The 12,835-nt window shown below is 39.3% G+C and overlaps 4 protein-coding genes across 4 annotated transcripts; all 4 read right to left on the bottom strand.

Moving 5' to 3' along the window:
• Nucleotides 1-588: 588 nt before the first annotated feature.
• On the bottom strand, nucleotides 589-2,203 carry LOC106928109 (olfactory receptor 6N2-like). The gene has a single exon (XM_015004157.2). It carries the CDS (start codon nucleotides 1,940-1,942, stop codon nucleotides 995-997), a length of 948 nt encoding a protein of 315 aa, XP_014859643.2. The 5' UTR covers nucleotides 1,943-2,203; the 3' UTR covers nucleotides 589-994.
• A 192-nt stretch (nucleotides 2,204-2,395) lies between these two features.
• LOC106928108 (olfactory receptor 6N2-like) lies at nucleotides 2,396-4,769 on the bottom strand. Its single transcript, XM_015004155.2, has one exon. It carries the CDS (start codon nucleotides 4,738-4,740, stop codon nucleotides 3,781-3,783), a length of 960 nt encoding a protein of 319 aa, XP_014859641.2. The 5' UTR covers nucleotides 4,741-4,769; the 3' UTR covers nucleotides 2,396-3,780.
• Nucleotides 4,770-6,824: 2,055 nt separating this feature from the next.
• On the bottom strand, nucleotides 6,825-8,196 carry LOC106928105 (olfactory receptor 11H2-like). Its single transcript, XM_015004153.2, has one exon. The coding sequence runs from the start codon at nucleotides 8,049-8,051 to the stop codon at nucleotides 7,110-7,112; it is 942 nt and encodes a 313-aa protein (XP_014859639.2). The 5' UTR covers nucleotides 8,052-8,196; the 3' UTR covers nucleotides 6,825-7,109.
• Nucleotides 8,197-8,760: 564 nt separating this feature from the next.
• On the bottom strand, nucleotides 8,761-12,779 carry LOC106928103 (olfactory receptor 11H2-like). Its single transcript, XM_088011559.1, has one exon. It carries the CDS (start codon nucleotides 10,400-10,402, stop codon nucleotides 9,479-9,481), a length of 924 nt encoding a protein of 307 aa, XP_087867685.1. The 5' UTR covers nucleotides 10,403-12,779; the 3' UTR covers nucleotides 8,761-9,478.
• Nucleotides 12,780-12,835: the final 56 nt, after the last annotated feature.

The raw sequence follows: 12,835 nt of genomic DNA, 5'->3' as shown, positions 1-12,835 counted from the left end.
ACTGTGTTCAGATGAAGAAATGCATACAGTTCACCTCCTCTGAGATTTTTTTCTTTTTACATAACTGAACTAACATTTTTAACATTACATTTTCACACTAACAGTGAAAATGTAAATAAAACAAGTGATTGGTTGGTTCTAGTTAGCACTGGGGGAAGGCAGAGGAGCTCGATTTTTGTCACAGTTTATATTTCTCATAGTGTCAACAAATATGTAAAAAAATAAATAATAAACTTGCTTAGTGCAATTTTCATGAAAACATGACACTTAAACTTAACATCAGACTAATGGAAAAAAGGAAGACAATTTTAATACAGACGTGGGCTTTAAGGAAAAATAATGTTTACTATCTGATTGAAGGTTGTAAAGTTTCAAAAGGTTTTAATCAGACAAATAATCCTCACATTCTAATTTCCTAAGCAAATACTGTGATTTCATGGGAGATAACAGAGTTTTGGACAGTCTTGATTATTAATATTATCTGATTATTATTCTTATGCATTTCATATTTGTGACTTGATCTGCATGTTCTGTACGCTTCAGCTGAAATGATGACACCTCTTCATCACCGACTGACTTTATTAAAAACATTGAACATGAATTCAAAACACACAAGTGGATTTGAAATACACACTTTTCTTTTTAGTAAGATATTTTCTTCACCAAATCATAAGTCAGAAACTACTGAAACTGAAGATAAATAAATAAATAAAAATAAAATAAAAATAAGTCCCCATCTTTGGCAGCTATTGTAATCATTACAGGTACAAACATTATTATACAGGTACATAATGTTTGTACCTGTCAAAGATGGGGACTTGGTTTTATTTTATATTTTTCTACTGTATTCTCCAATATAATAAGAACAACAATCAAGGGAGTAATTACACTAAAGGTAAACTTAAAGAAAAATCATTAAATGTTAAACATCAGAACTGTAATGCATTGTTAAAGTCCAACATGTTGCCTTTCACACACAGAGGAAAACGTTTCCTCAGACGCTCACTTTGCGTTTGTCGTGAGAGAAAACCATTCTGAGGTGTCTGTGGATTTTTTCCATCTTCAAGCCGTAGATGATGGGGTTGAAGAGCGGATGATACAACACCACCTGTAAAGTCATGATGAACCGCGCCGTCCTGTCCAGGTCGACCTGCAGCCGGGCCACGACGATGTCGTACGAACACAGGCAGGAGAAGCTGATCAGGACCAGCAGGTGAGGGGAGCACGTCTTCGCCGCCTTCCTCCTCATGCTTCCAGAGCCTCTTAAGGAAATGATCAGTATTTTTGTGTAAGTGAACAGGATGAAAAGCATGGGCAGTATTACTGTGTTCAGCGCGATGAACGCGCCGTACGTGATGTACGACGCTCTGGAGTCCATGCAGAAAAGCTGGGAGATGGCGTTGTTGCAGAAAATCCCGTTCAAAGTCGAGTGGCACAGCTTGTAGCTCCTGCTGATGAAGAGCGACGGCACCAGCTGACAGGCGGGCAGAAGCCACGCCAGAGCCAGCAGGACGACCACGGTGGGCTTCCTCATGGTGGCCTGGTACTGCAGGGGCCTGCATATGGACACGTACCTGTCGTACGCCATGGCCGACAGCAGCAGGAACTCGGCGCCGCACAGGGAGTAGTAGGTGAAGCTCTGCAGGTTGCACAGGGACAGAGACGTGGTCTGCTCGTCGGACAGAAAGTCCACCAGGAGTTTCGGGTAGATGGTGGCGCTGAAGAGGAGCGAGTTGAAGAGCAGGGCCGCGATGAAGACGTACATGGGCTCGTGGAGGCTCTTCTGGACCCAGATGAGGCTCAAGATGGCGGAGTTGCTGCAGATTATCAGGACGTACACAACGAGCATGACGGCGAAGTACAGAAATCTGTACCTGTGCAGCTCTACATGCCCGCCGAAGGTTATATACGTAGCGTTTAGCTCACCAGCCATCGCGTCCATAACAAATTAATTTTAAAGTAAAAAACAGCAATTTGTCGAAACAACTGACATGAATTCGGACGTGAACTTGAGTGGTCTCACCTGAAGGAACGAGTCGGGCGAGTGAAGAGGTTTTTATCCGACTGCGTCCCCCTCTGTGGATCTCATTAAAGTGTTTACAGATCACATGACAACAGGTTGGGGCCTGGAGGCCTGACAGCCGGTGGCTTCAGAGTTCTGCTTTAACCGTATCGTTTTCTAAATAATCCTCATAATTTGTTGGCTTTTATTTAGACACATCAGAGCACCTTAAAGGGAAAGTATTATGTGTTTTCCACTCTAGAAACGAGTCACACTGACTGATTAACTTTTTGGTAAAAATGTACTTTGAGGAGTGCTTGTAGTCTTTTATTGTCCTTTTTACGTTTACGTCCTCAATCCACCCTGATGTCTGTAATGAACTGGCAGCGCCTCAGGCTCCCATCAGGTGTTGTGCTGCTTGTCTTTTCTTTGTCTTTCTTGACAAAACAAATTTAGTTGCGCTTCCGTATGACGACAGTACAGGCCGATTCTGATTGCTGAGTAATTTTATTACGACGTATCGCTACTCTAACTTCAGTAAGATTTCTACCCACCGTGTGTAACTTCACTGAACGAAGAACAAACTTGTTTTAACCAATTTCACCAGACAAACTGGTGAACTGCAGGTTCTGGCTAAAAGAACCTGCAGTTCTGGTTGAAGTTTCATTAGTTTTATATTGAAAGAAACTGATTTGGAAAGATGTCAGTCATGTAAATTGGTCTTTGGCTACTTTCAACTTTTACTTTAGTGCTGTGCAGATGAGACAGTATACAGCAAAAATAAAACCCAAACACATTGTGTCCCACAGAGCAGATTTGACTAGGCCTGGCTCAGCACCGGTGTGTTTCTTCATCAGAAACATGTTGGTTTTAGTCTTAGGTGAGAACGAGGCTGAGTGGAAATCATATTCAAATACACCAGCTTCAACGCATCACAACAGGAAACGTAGTATTTGTTTCCATTGATTCAAGGTCTAACAAGAAAAAGTCAGTTCTTTTTCAAAGAGCTCTGGCCCTGAAGGCCCAATGTTACAAATAACAAATGTAACCATAAATACCATCTACTTACACAAAATAAAACATCAATCAACATTATACAAGCGTTTATCTTACACTCTGGTGAAATAAGTCTTTAAACATATTGAACAAAAGTTTTGCTTCCTCTGTTTATTTTTCTAACTTTTCATGGTTTGTTATGTAGCGTACTGTTGTACTGTCAGTCAAAATTACAACATGCTTCCCAATGAAATTCATTTGTCAGATTAAAAGTACCTTTTGGAAAAAAAACAAAACAACAACCTTTAAGCTGGTAATAAACACTTTTGATATTTTTGTGTGTGTAATTAATCTATGTAATGTGTTTCATTAGTGAATTCAGCTATGGAAATAAAAACCCTTTTTGGAAAAATCCAACAATTATGAAATATGAACATAGTTTACCTAACAAGTCTTTTCTTTTGGCTATTTAGATTTTTTTTAATGTTCAGAATGTGAATCTGCTGGTGTTATTTTCAGATCTGACATGTAGCATTTTTGATGCTGTTTGCATAACTGACAGTCTGACAGAAAACCCAAACATTTACTCTGTTAGCTGCTGTGTTGAAAACTATTTTAATCACAGAAACAATTAGACTACTCAACAAAACTTTTGATGATTTAGTCACTGAGACAGTAAGCACAGCTCAAATGAATCTACGAACATCCAAATTATGATAATTACATTTTCAACACCGAACTGAGATACAGTAAAATGACTAGAAGGCAAACATGTTGCTAAATTACTGCTGACTTGTTTTTTTGGTGGCGCTGAAGAAGAGCTTCTTTAAATGTTTATTAATTTCCTTCATTTTAAAACCATAAATGAACGGGTTAAACAAAGGGTGATACAGGGATATCTGCATCGTCATTATGAATCGTGCAATTCTGGGGAAATCGGACTGAACTCGGGCTATAACTACATCGTACGTCATCAAACAGAAGTAGCTGGTCAGAACCAGCAGGTGAGGCACGCAGGTCTCTACTGTTGTTTTCCTGGACTGCTTAGAGCTGCGGTAAGATATTCTAAATATGTTTGCATACGTGAAGGTAGTGAAGAGCATAGGAAGCACTACAACATTTGAAAAAGCAACAATCCCAAACACAGTGAGTGCTGTTGATCTCACACACTGAAGGGCATAAATAGTGTTGTTACAAAATATTCCTTCCAAGTTAAATGTACATAATTTAGCTTGATAGCTCAGCACTGCTAGGACTATAGGAAAAAAAACAGCCACAAACCAAGCTATGATCAGGAAAGCACTGACAGTACTTCTTTTCATTATATTTCTATACCTCAGAGGTTTACATATGGCCACATATCTGTCGAAGGCCATGGCTGCTAGCAGGAGGAACTCTGAGCCGCCGAAAGAATAAAACATGAAGAATTGAAAAAGACAAGCTGAATACGATATGATGGGTTTTTCAGATAAGAAGTCAATCAAAAGCTTTGGGTAAATGTTGGTGCTGTAAAGAAGACCGTTAAACAGCAAAGCTGCGATGAAGATGTACATCGGCTCATGGAGGTTTTTGTGAATCCAGATGAGATACAGAATAGTAGCATTGCTGCAGACTGTTAAGATGTACACAGTGAGTACAACGAAAAAGTAAAAGTATCTGTATCTGTTCAGATCTACATACCCAGACAGAGTTATGTAGGTGATGTTAATCTTGTCATCCATAATATAGACAAATATATACATGCATATATTTAAAAATCTTCAAACAGACAAATTCAGTTCAAACATGACACACGTCATTACCTGCTATCAAAGTTGGTGTATTATGACCAGCAGAGGTCTGAGTCTGCTGACAGCTTCTTATATGAGACCCTCCTTCTCCCCTTCAGAGGGTGTAAACCTCTGAAGACCCGTAGCATGACAAACTAATGCAGTGTTGCAGTAAAGACTGCATTTCATACAAAGACAAACTCGGTGTTATAAAGCAGTGACAGTGGCTAAATTATACATTTTCAATGTACATAAGAAATTAACCACAGTATTTCACAATTATAATAAAATCAATATTGTATTTTATAAATAGTGCTAAAAATATAAATAATTGTGGCCATAAGTGTACTGTACATTGATGTGCATCTCTCAAAAGATAAAACAAAGTAAAACATATTGGTTACAAAAATAACAGATAAAATGGAATCCTAGCAGTCACCTCAAATCACATATTTCATCCTGTATGCCTAAAAGTAGATAAAAATAAACTTTCAGTATTAGTTGGACAACATGAAATGCATCAACCTGGAACTTATGAAAAATTTATGAGAAACTTTGTCCTTGTTGTTTCTTCCCAGTCATGTTTCAGCCACTTAGATTTGAAGAAGGTAACCATTTGTCAATACTCAAAAATGGTTCAATACATTTAATTTCATGTGTCCATACAAATCCACTATTCTAATATTAGGGTTAATTGTTCTTTTCTGGCCTAAACATGTTCAAAAACTCAACAAACTTTGCACAAAAATGTCCCCAATGTGAAAATAATTTAATGGAATTGAAAGTGGGCGTGGCCATGTAGAGCAAAATAAAAAGTTTCTTGGAGGTATGTTGTAACATATACATTGAGCTAGCCATTTTGGGTCAAAGGTCAATTTTGGCCCATTTTTCACATGTACACACCTGAAACTTGAACAAACTCCTCCTTTGGATTTGGAGCTATCGGCTTCACCTTCCTTCAGAACGCAGTCAATGAATGGGGGATTAAAAGTTATCAAAACCTTGAGTTTTTGAGCGTGTTTAGGAGGTGTGGCCATGCAGCAAACTCGACATAATCACCAAAGCAAACAAAATACTATGACTCTCACATACAAAAGTCAAATTGTACCAAGCGAATGAGCAAGTTATCCTTCTGGTTTTCGTCCTAAATCCCCAACTCTAGGGTTAGAGTTAGGGATATAGGATGAATCACCACAGTGATTGTTGTACCTGCATACAGTCAGACTGTATGCAGTCAGACTGCATCCTTGACAATCTGTATGCAGGTATCCTGGTCATACTGTTTGTAAACCTTCAGTCAACGGAAAGTCTAATATGTCATGCTTGGATCCTTACACAGACAGACTCAGAACTGTTTTGAACTGCTTCACAGCAGCTCAAAACAGCTGCTGTGAAGCAGTCGACTTGGTTCTCCAAGTCGACTGACAACAACACCAGGCGGCCATGTTCTCTTGAAAGAGGTTTAACATGAAGTTAGCTGATCATGACTGAATGCTGGTTCTAAATGAGCAGAGTAAGATATTTAATTACATTATTATGTCAGCATTAACCTAAATAAACAGCTTATCACAACAGTTTCACAGTCAGTGTATTTTCACAATTCCAGGAGTACAGTCTTCAAAATAAAAAAGATTACTTTTAGCTTGTCAAGGATGGAATGATTAAGACAATTTTTCTCCAAATTTTGGTCAGAATGAGATCTGTGTAACAAAGTCAGGTTTGGGTGTTTCCACCACCAAAGAGAAGCCAGCTTGAAAACACAGCAAGTGTTTGAAAGTACTAAACGCATACTTAAATATTAAACAAAATGATAAGCCTGTGTTGTTGTTTTCTTCAGATTCTAAACTACACAGTACAACAAATGAATCTGTAAACCCTAAGGAAGACAAGCAGAATCTAAACAATGACGTGTGGAGGAAACGAGCAGCGTACATATACATAACTTCACCATTATCAAGGATATTTTAAAAATATACCATAAAAGTTTTTTCAGGCGTAGCTGGATACCCAATATGGTCAGTCTTGACCATATTGGGTATCCACCCAATATGGGTATCCACCCAATATGGGTGGATACCCATACTGGGTGGATATGGGTGGATAATTGTGAAATTCATTTCACAAAATGAATTCTGAAAATCATTTTTTCACAATTTTATCATTAAGCCAGTAACACAAGCGCAGTAATACAATTTTGATTGCTTGCAGTCAAATAATTAAAACATCAAATGTGGTTTAAATGGAATCCAGAATCATTTAAGTCATAATGACACTTTGAAAACCAAATGAGATTCAGGAAACGGATTTGAGACCAGTTATGAAAAAAAAGAAAAAAAAAAAAATCACTCAATTACTGCTTGCACTTTTTTGGCCGAGCTGAACAATCTCCTCAGATGTTTATTAATTTCCTTCATTTTAAAACCATAAATGAACGGGTTAAACAAAGGGTGATACAGGGATATCTGCATCGTCATTATGAATCGTGCAATTCTGGGGAAATCGGACTGAACTCGGGCTATAACTACATCGTACGTCATCAAACAGAAGTAGCTGGTCAGAACCAGCAGGTGAGGCACGCAGGTCTCTACTGTTGTTTTCCTGGACTGCTTAGAGCTGCGGTAAGATATTCTAAATATGTTTGCATACGTGAAGGTAGTGAAGAGCATAGGAAGCACTACAACATGTAATAAAGCTACAATCCCCACTACAGTGATGGTTGTTGATCTCACACACTGAAGGGCATAAATAGTGTTGTTGCAAAATATTCCTTCCAAGTTAAATGTACATAATTTAGCTTGATAGCTCAGTGTTGCCTGCACTGCAAGATAACAAGCAGGTAGAAACCAAGCTAGAACCAGGAAAATGTTAACAGTACTTCTTTTCATTATATTTCTATACCTCAGAGGTTTACATATGGCCACATATCTGTCAAAGGCCATGGCCGCTAACAGGAGGAACTCTGAGCCGCCGAAAGAGTAAAACAAAAAGAACTGTAAAAGACAAGCCGAATACGACACGTTTGGTTTTTCAGATAAGAAGTCGATCAAAAGCTTTGGGTAAATGTTGGTGCTGTAAAGAAGACCGTTAAACAGCAAAGCTGCGATGAAGATGTACATCGGCTCATGGAGGTTTTTGTGAATCCAGATGAGATACAGAATAGTAGCATTGCTGCAGACTGTTAAGATGTACACAGTGAGTACAACGAAAAAGTAAAAGTATCTGTATCTGTTCAGATCTACATACCCAGACAGAGTTATGTAGGTAATGTTGATCTGGTCTTCCATGATGTTCTCTACTGAAATTCTTCAGACAGATTCAGTTCAAATGTAATACAGTTTGATCAACGTCCAATTCACAATACAAGTAATGATCTGCAGTCGAACTTCCTGTGACCAGCAGAAGCTCCGAATACGTATCTGAGTCTGTTGAATGTTTGTTTTATAAGTTCCTGCCCACCCCTCTGCAGGGTGGAGGGCACTAAGATGGTTTCTGAACCCTGCTCTGGGCATAATTATCCAAAGGTAAAATTATCCACCATGACACCATCAAGGAGTTTTATGAACATGTGTGTTTGGGAGTTATTTTTACTGTTCCTAACTTTCTGGTTCAAACTTTTGACAAATACACCTTCATAGCAAAGCTTACATAAGACAATGAAGGCTTTAAAAATGTTTTCTTTAAGTTTAACATAAAGTTACCTGAAAATAAATGAATGCTGCTGATAAAAATGAGGAGAATATGATCTTTACTTTGAAGAGCATTATGCTGTTGTCAGCATAAGCCTAAATAATAATTTGTCTTTACAGCTTCTGAGTCGTACAATCCCAGAACAGACTTTGAAATTAAATATTTTATGTTATAGGATATGATTAAGACTTTATTTCCCTAAGTTTTGGTCAGAATCTGTGTAACAAAGTCAAGTTTGAGTGTTTCCAGCAGAAAAGAGGAGCCAGCTTGAAATCCCAGCAAGTGTTTGAAAGTATTAAAATCATATTTAAATATAAAAGCAGTTTATTAAGTACAAGTTTTCACAAAGTTACATGCCCATGTGTCATCCAGTTTTAGAAGTACACCATACAACAAATGCATGTATAAAATCCAAAGAACACATATATGCAGAAGAAGCAGCTAACATAGCGTCACCACAATCAAAGATATTTAAAAATGTAGCTTAAACAAGTTTTTTTTCTTTACTGATCAATAAGGAAATGTCCCATTAAGAAAGGAAAGTCCAGTCTAGACTTTAACCTTTTTTTTTTTACTGATCATCAATCAGTCAAATAATCAGAAATTTGCATGATTAATCTCTCAAAAACATCTTCCCTTAGAGTATTTATTTTCAGTAATACATCATCACACACATCATCAGGAAAGACACCAAACCGTGTTCCCGAAGTGGAACGCAGTGAAATTCTGTAATTACAAAGAAAGTAAATGGAGGTTGGGTTAAACAAGACGCTGTTTAGGCAGGTTATATTTTACGTAGTCCAGTGAATGAACGGCTGCAACAATCAGGAAGCATTCCTGTTGATTCCAGTGGGCATTTAAAACATTCCTTGTAATGATCGGTTACGTCACAATGGAAACAATGAACACGGCTAAACCTGAACCTAGACGAATGTAAATTACATTGTTTACATTTTGAATACCAAATTGAGATGCAGTAAAATGATTTGAAAGCAATGAAACTCAAAATAAAATTAAAATAAAATCACTGAATTACTGAGCTGAACAATCTCTTCAGATGTTTATTAATTTCCTTCATTTTAAAACCATAAATGAACGGATTAAACAAAGGGTGATAGAGAAATATCTGCATCGTCATTATGAATCGTGCAATTCTGGGGAAATCGGACTGAACTCGGGCTATAACTACATCGTACGTCATCAAACAGAAGTAGCTGGTCAGAACCAGCAGGTGAGGCACGCAGGTCTCTACTGTTGTTTTCCTGGACTGCTTAGAGCTGCGGTAAGATATTCTAAATATGTTTGCATACGTGAAGGTAGTGAAGAGCATAGGAAGCACTACAACATGTAATAAAGCTACAATCCCCACTACAGTGATGGTTGTTGATCTCACACACTGAAGGGCATAAATAGTGTTGTTGCAAAATATTCCTTCCAAGTTAAATGCACATAATTTAGCTTTTGAACTAAGGATTGCCTGCACTGCAAGATAACAAGCAGGTAGAAACCAAGCTAGAACCAGGAAAATGTCCACATGACTTTTTCTCATAATTCTTTTGTATCTTAGAGGTTTACATATGGCCACATATCTGTCAAAGGCCATGGCCGCTAACAGGAGGAACTCTGCAAAACCAAATGAGTAAAAGAAAAAGAACTGTAAAAGACAAGCCGAATACGACACGTTCGGTTTTTCAGATAAGAAGTCGATCAAAAGCTTTGGGTAAATGTTGGTGCTGTAAAGAAGACCGTTAAACAGCAAAGCTGCGATGAAGATGTACATCGGCTCATGGAGGTTTTTGTGAATCCAGATGAGATACAGAATAGTAGCATTGCTGCAGACTGTTAAGATGTACACAGTGAGTACAACGAAAAAGTAAAAGTATCTGTATCTGTTCAGATCTACATACCCAGACAGAGTTATGTAGGTAATGTTAATCGGGTCTTCCATGATGTTCTCCACTGAAATTCTTCAGACAGGTAAACTCAGGTTAAACACTTTCATCACATAATAGTATTAGCATTCTCAGTACATGTCTTTACCTGCAGTTGCATTTTGTGTGTTATGATCAGGAGAATTTACAAAACTGTAGTCAGAGTCTGCTGAATGGTTGCTTTTTATAAGATCTTCCCCTCCCCTCTGAAGGCTGTAATCTCTGAAGGCCCCACTGTTATTTCTGTTATTCCATACAGTATCATTACACAACCTTTCAGACACACGGTGTTATTGTAAATATTGCATTTCGTACAAAGATAAAGAAGACAGAGTGATTGTTATGAAGACGCGGTATTAAAACTAAATGCTCAATGGTAGCAATAAAACCACAGTATTCTACAAATACAATACAATTAGTTATCTGATGTATCAATTATGCTACAAGTATAAATAATTACCTGTAAATAGGGATTCCTCTCACTACACACTAAACAGGTCAAGCATCTTTCTAAAAATCAGAAAGAATAAAACAATTTTAAACGAGGCCATCCATCCATCCATCTGTCCATCCATTGCCTAAGCAGAGACACCCAGACTTCCCTCTCCCCAGCCTCTTGTTCCAGCTTCCAGGTCTTCCTCTGGGTCTCCGTCTGGTGGCTTCCATCATAACCAGATGCCCAACTGGCTCCTCCAGTTGAGGTGGATCCAAAATTGATCCCCTCAACAACTTGGCTGTAGAAATTCTATTCATAAATGTTGTGAGCAGAATTGGTGACAAAGGGCAGCCTTGGCTGAGTCCAGTTCTCACCAGAAACAAACCCGACTTACTGCCGGCAAAGCGGACCAGACTCTGACACTGGTCATACAGGGACCTAGCAGCCAGTATCAAAGGGCCCGGTACCGCATACTCCTGGAGAACCCCCTACAGGATTCCCAGTGGGACATGATCGAACGCCTCCTCCAAGTTAACAAAGGACATGTAGACTGGTTGGGCGGACTTCCACGAACCCTCCAGGATCCTGTTGAGAATGTAGAGCTGGTCCTTGTCCACGACCAGGATGAAAACCACACTACTCTTCCTGAATCTGACGTTCAAATATCCGATGGACCCTCCTCTCCAAGACCCCTGAATAGACCTTGCCAGGATGGTGGTTTCTGATATGGGCGTCATGGGCAGCTGCCGCAGGCCAGGATGAGCAGCCATCCTCTTCCTCAGCTGACCAGGAATCTTCAGGAACGGACTTGGAGCCTGAGGGACAGGAACTGCCCTCGACTTCACCCAAAAATGTGTTTGTACATATGTTGTCTACTCCTGAGGACAAAGACCAATTTACATCTACATCCTCCAAGCAGGGAATCTTCAGATGTGTGTGTGCGTGGAGAGGGGAGCGCATTTTATTTTCCACCAACTCCTGCTGCTGAGGAAGAGCACCTGTCTACTGACCCTGATGACTGGCCTTCAATTCTGACAGAGACAATTCGCACACTTCTGGTTTGCAGACGTGTGCAAACCAGAAGTCTACATGTTGTAGTGCTTCATTAAACAAGCAACATTTTTTTCTACAATTCTAGATTTCACTACTGATATCAGCCACACCGGTCAGTTATCCGTTGTGATTCGAACTGGTTCACTACTGGAGAAGTCCCCAGTTAAGGAGCATTTCATGGGGTTTTGGGAGGCAGAAGAAGAATCCACAGGGAAGCTTTTGGCCTCCTTACTTCTGAAGAAACCAGAAGAGGACTGCAGAGGTCAGTCATTTGACAACGAGGCCAACATGAGAGGGACAAAAAGGAGTTCAGGCTCGACTTCTTCAGGTCAACCCCAGAGCTCTTTTGGTTCCTTGTGGAGCTCATTCACTGAAATTGGTTCTGGCAGATGCTCAAAAGGATCCACTGATACCACAAGCTACTTTGGGGCTTTGCAAAAGCTTTACACATTGTTTTCTGCCTCCACACAGAGAAGGGCCAGACTGAAAATGTGAACGCTACTCTGGACAGAAACAAAGTGGGAGGGTAAAATAAACAGTGTTGAGCCCCTGAGGTTTCAAGCTAGCTTAGTGAGAGAGGAGGCAGGGCCGGATTTAGGAGGATGTGGGGCCCCTGGGCTTGAGTCAACATGGGGGCCCTATGTGTAATATCAAACCTTTAAGTAAAATATTTAAATATTAATATAACTATAGATTGGTCAATCATTAAGTTTTACTCGTCTTTTCTCGGTTTTCAGGTTATGGATTGGATGACCCCAATAATCAAGACACCAGTCAATGTCTCACTGCCCAGAGCTCCTGGTACAGGTGTGTAGGGGCTTCTGTCATGCAGAAGAAGGGTGTGTGTAGTGTCATCATGACAAAGTGACACTGATACATCTATTGTACATTGATTTACTTTGAATGTTGTAACTTCTGACATAAATTGAATGTTTCGTTAAGGACAGCTGGTAGTACATCC

Source organism: Poecilia mexicana, unplaced genomic scaffold (assembly GCF_051168715.1).
Source record: "Poecilia mexicana isolate PSO_F unplaced genomic scaffold, ASM5116871v1 scaffold_2, whole genome shotgun sequence".
Classification (NCBI taxonomy): Eukaryota; Metazoa; Chordata; class Actinopteri; order Cyprinodontiformes; family Poeciliidae; genus Poecilia; species Poecilia mexicana.
The sequence above is the reverse complement of the archived record's forward strand: the minus strand, read 5'-3'. Positions and strand labels throughout refer to the sequence as shown.

What these genes read in the sequence shown, in the direction of transcription:
- LOC106928109 (XM_015004157.2), bottom strand. Translation starts at nt 1,942, where the DNA reads ATGGACGCGATGGCTGGTGAGCTAAACGCTACGTATATAACCTTCGGC.
- LOC106928108 (XM_015004155.2), bottom strand. Translation starts at nt 4,740, where the DNA reads ATGTATATATTTGTCTATATTATGGATGACAAGATTAACATCACCTAC.
- LOC106928105 (XM_015004153.2), bottom strand. Translation starts at nt 8,051, where the DNA reads ATGGAAGACCAGATCAACATTACCTACATAACTCTGTCTGGGTATGTA.
- LOC106928103 (XM_088011559.1), bottom strand. Translation starts at nt 10,402, where the DNA reads ATGGAAGACCCGATTAACATTACCTACATAACTCTGTCTGGGTATGTA.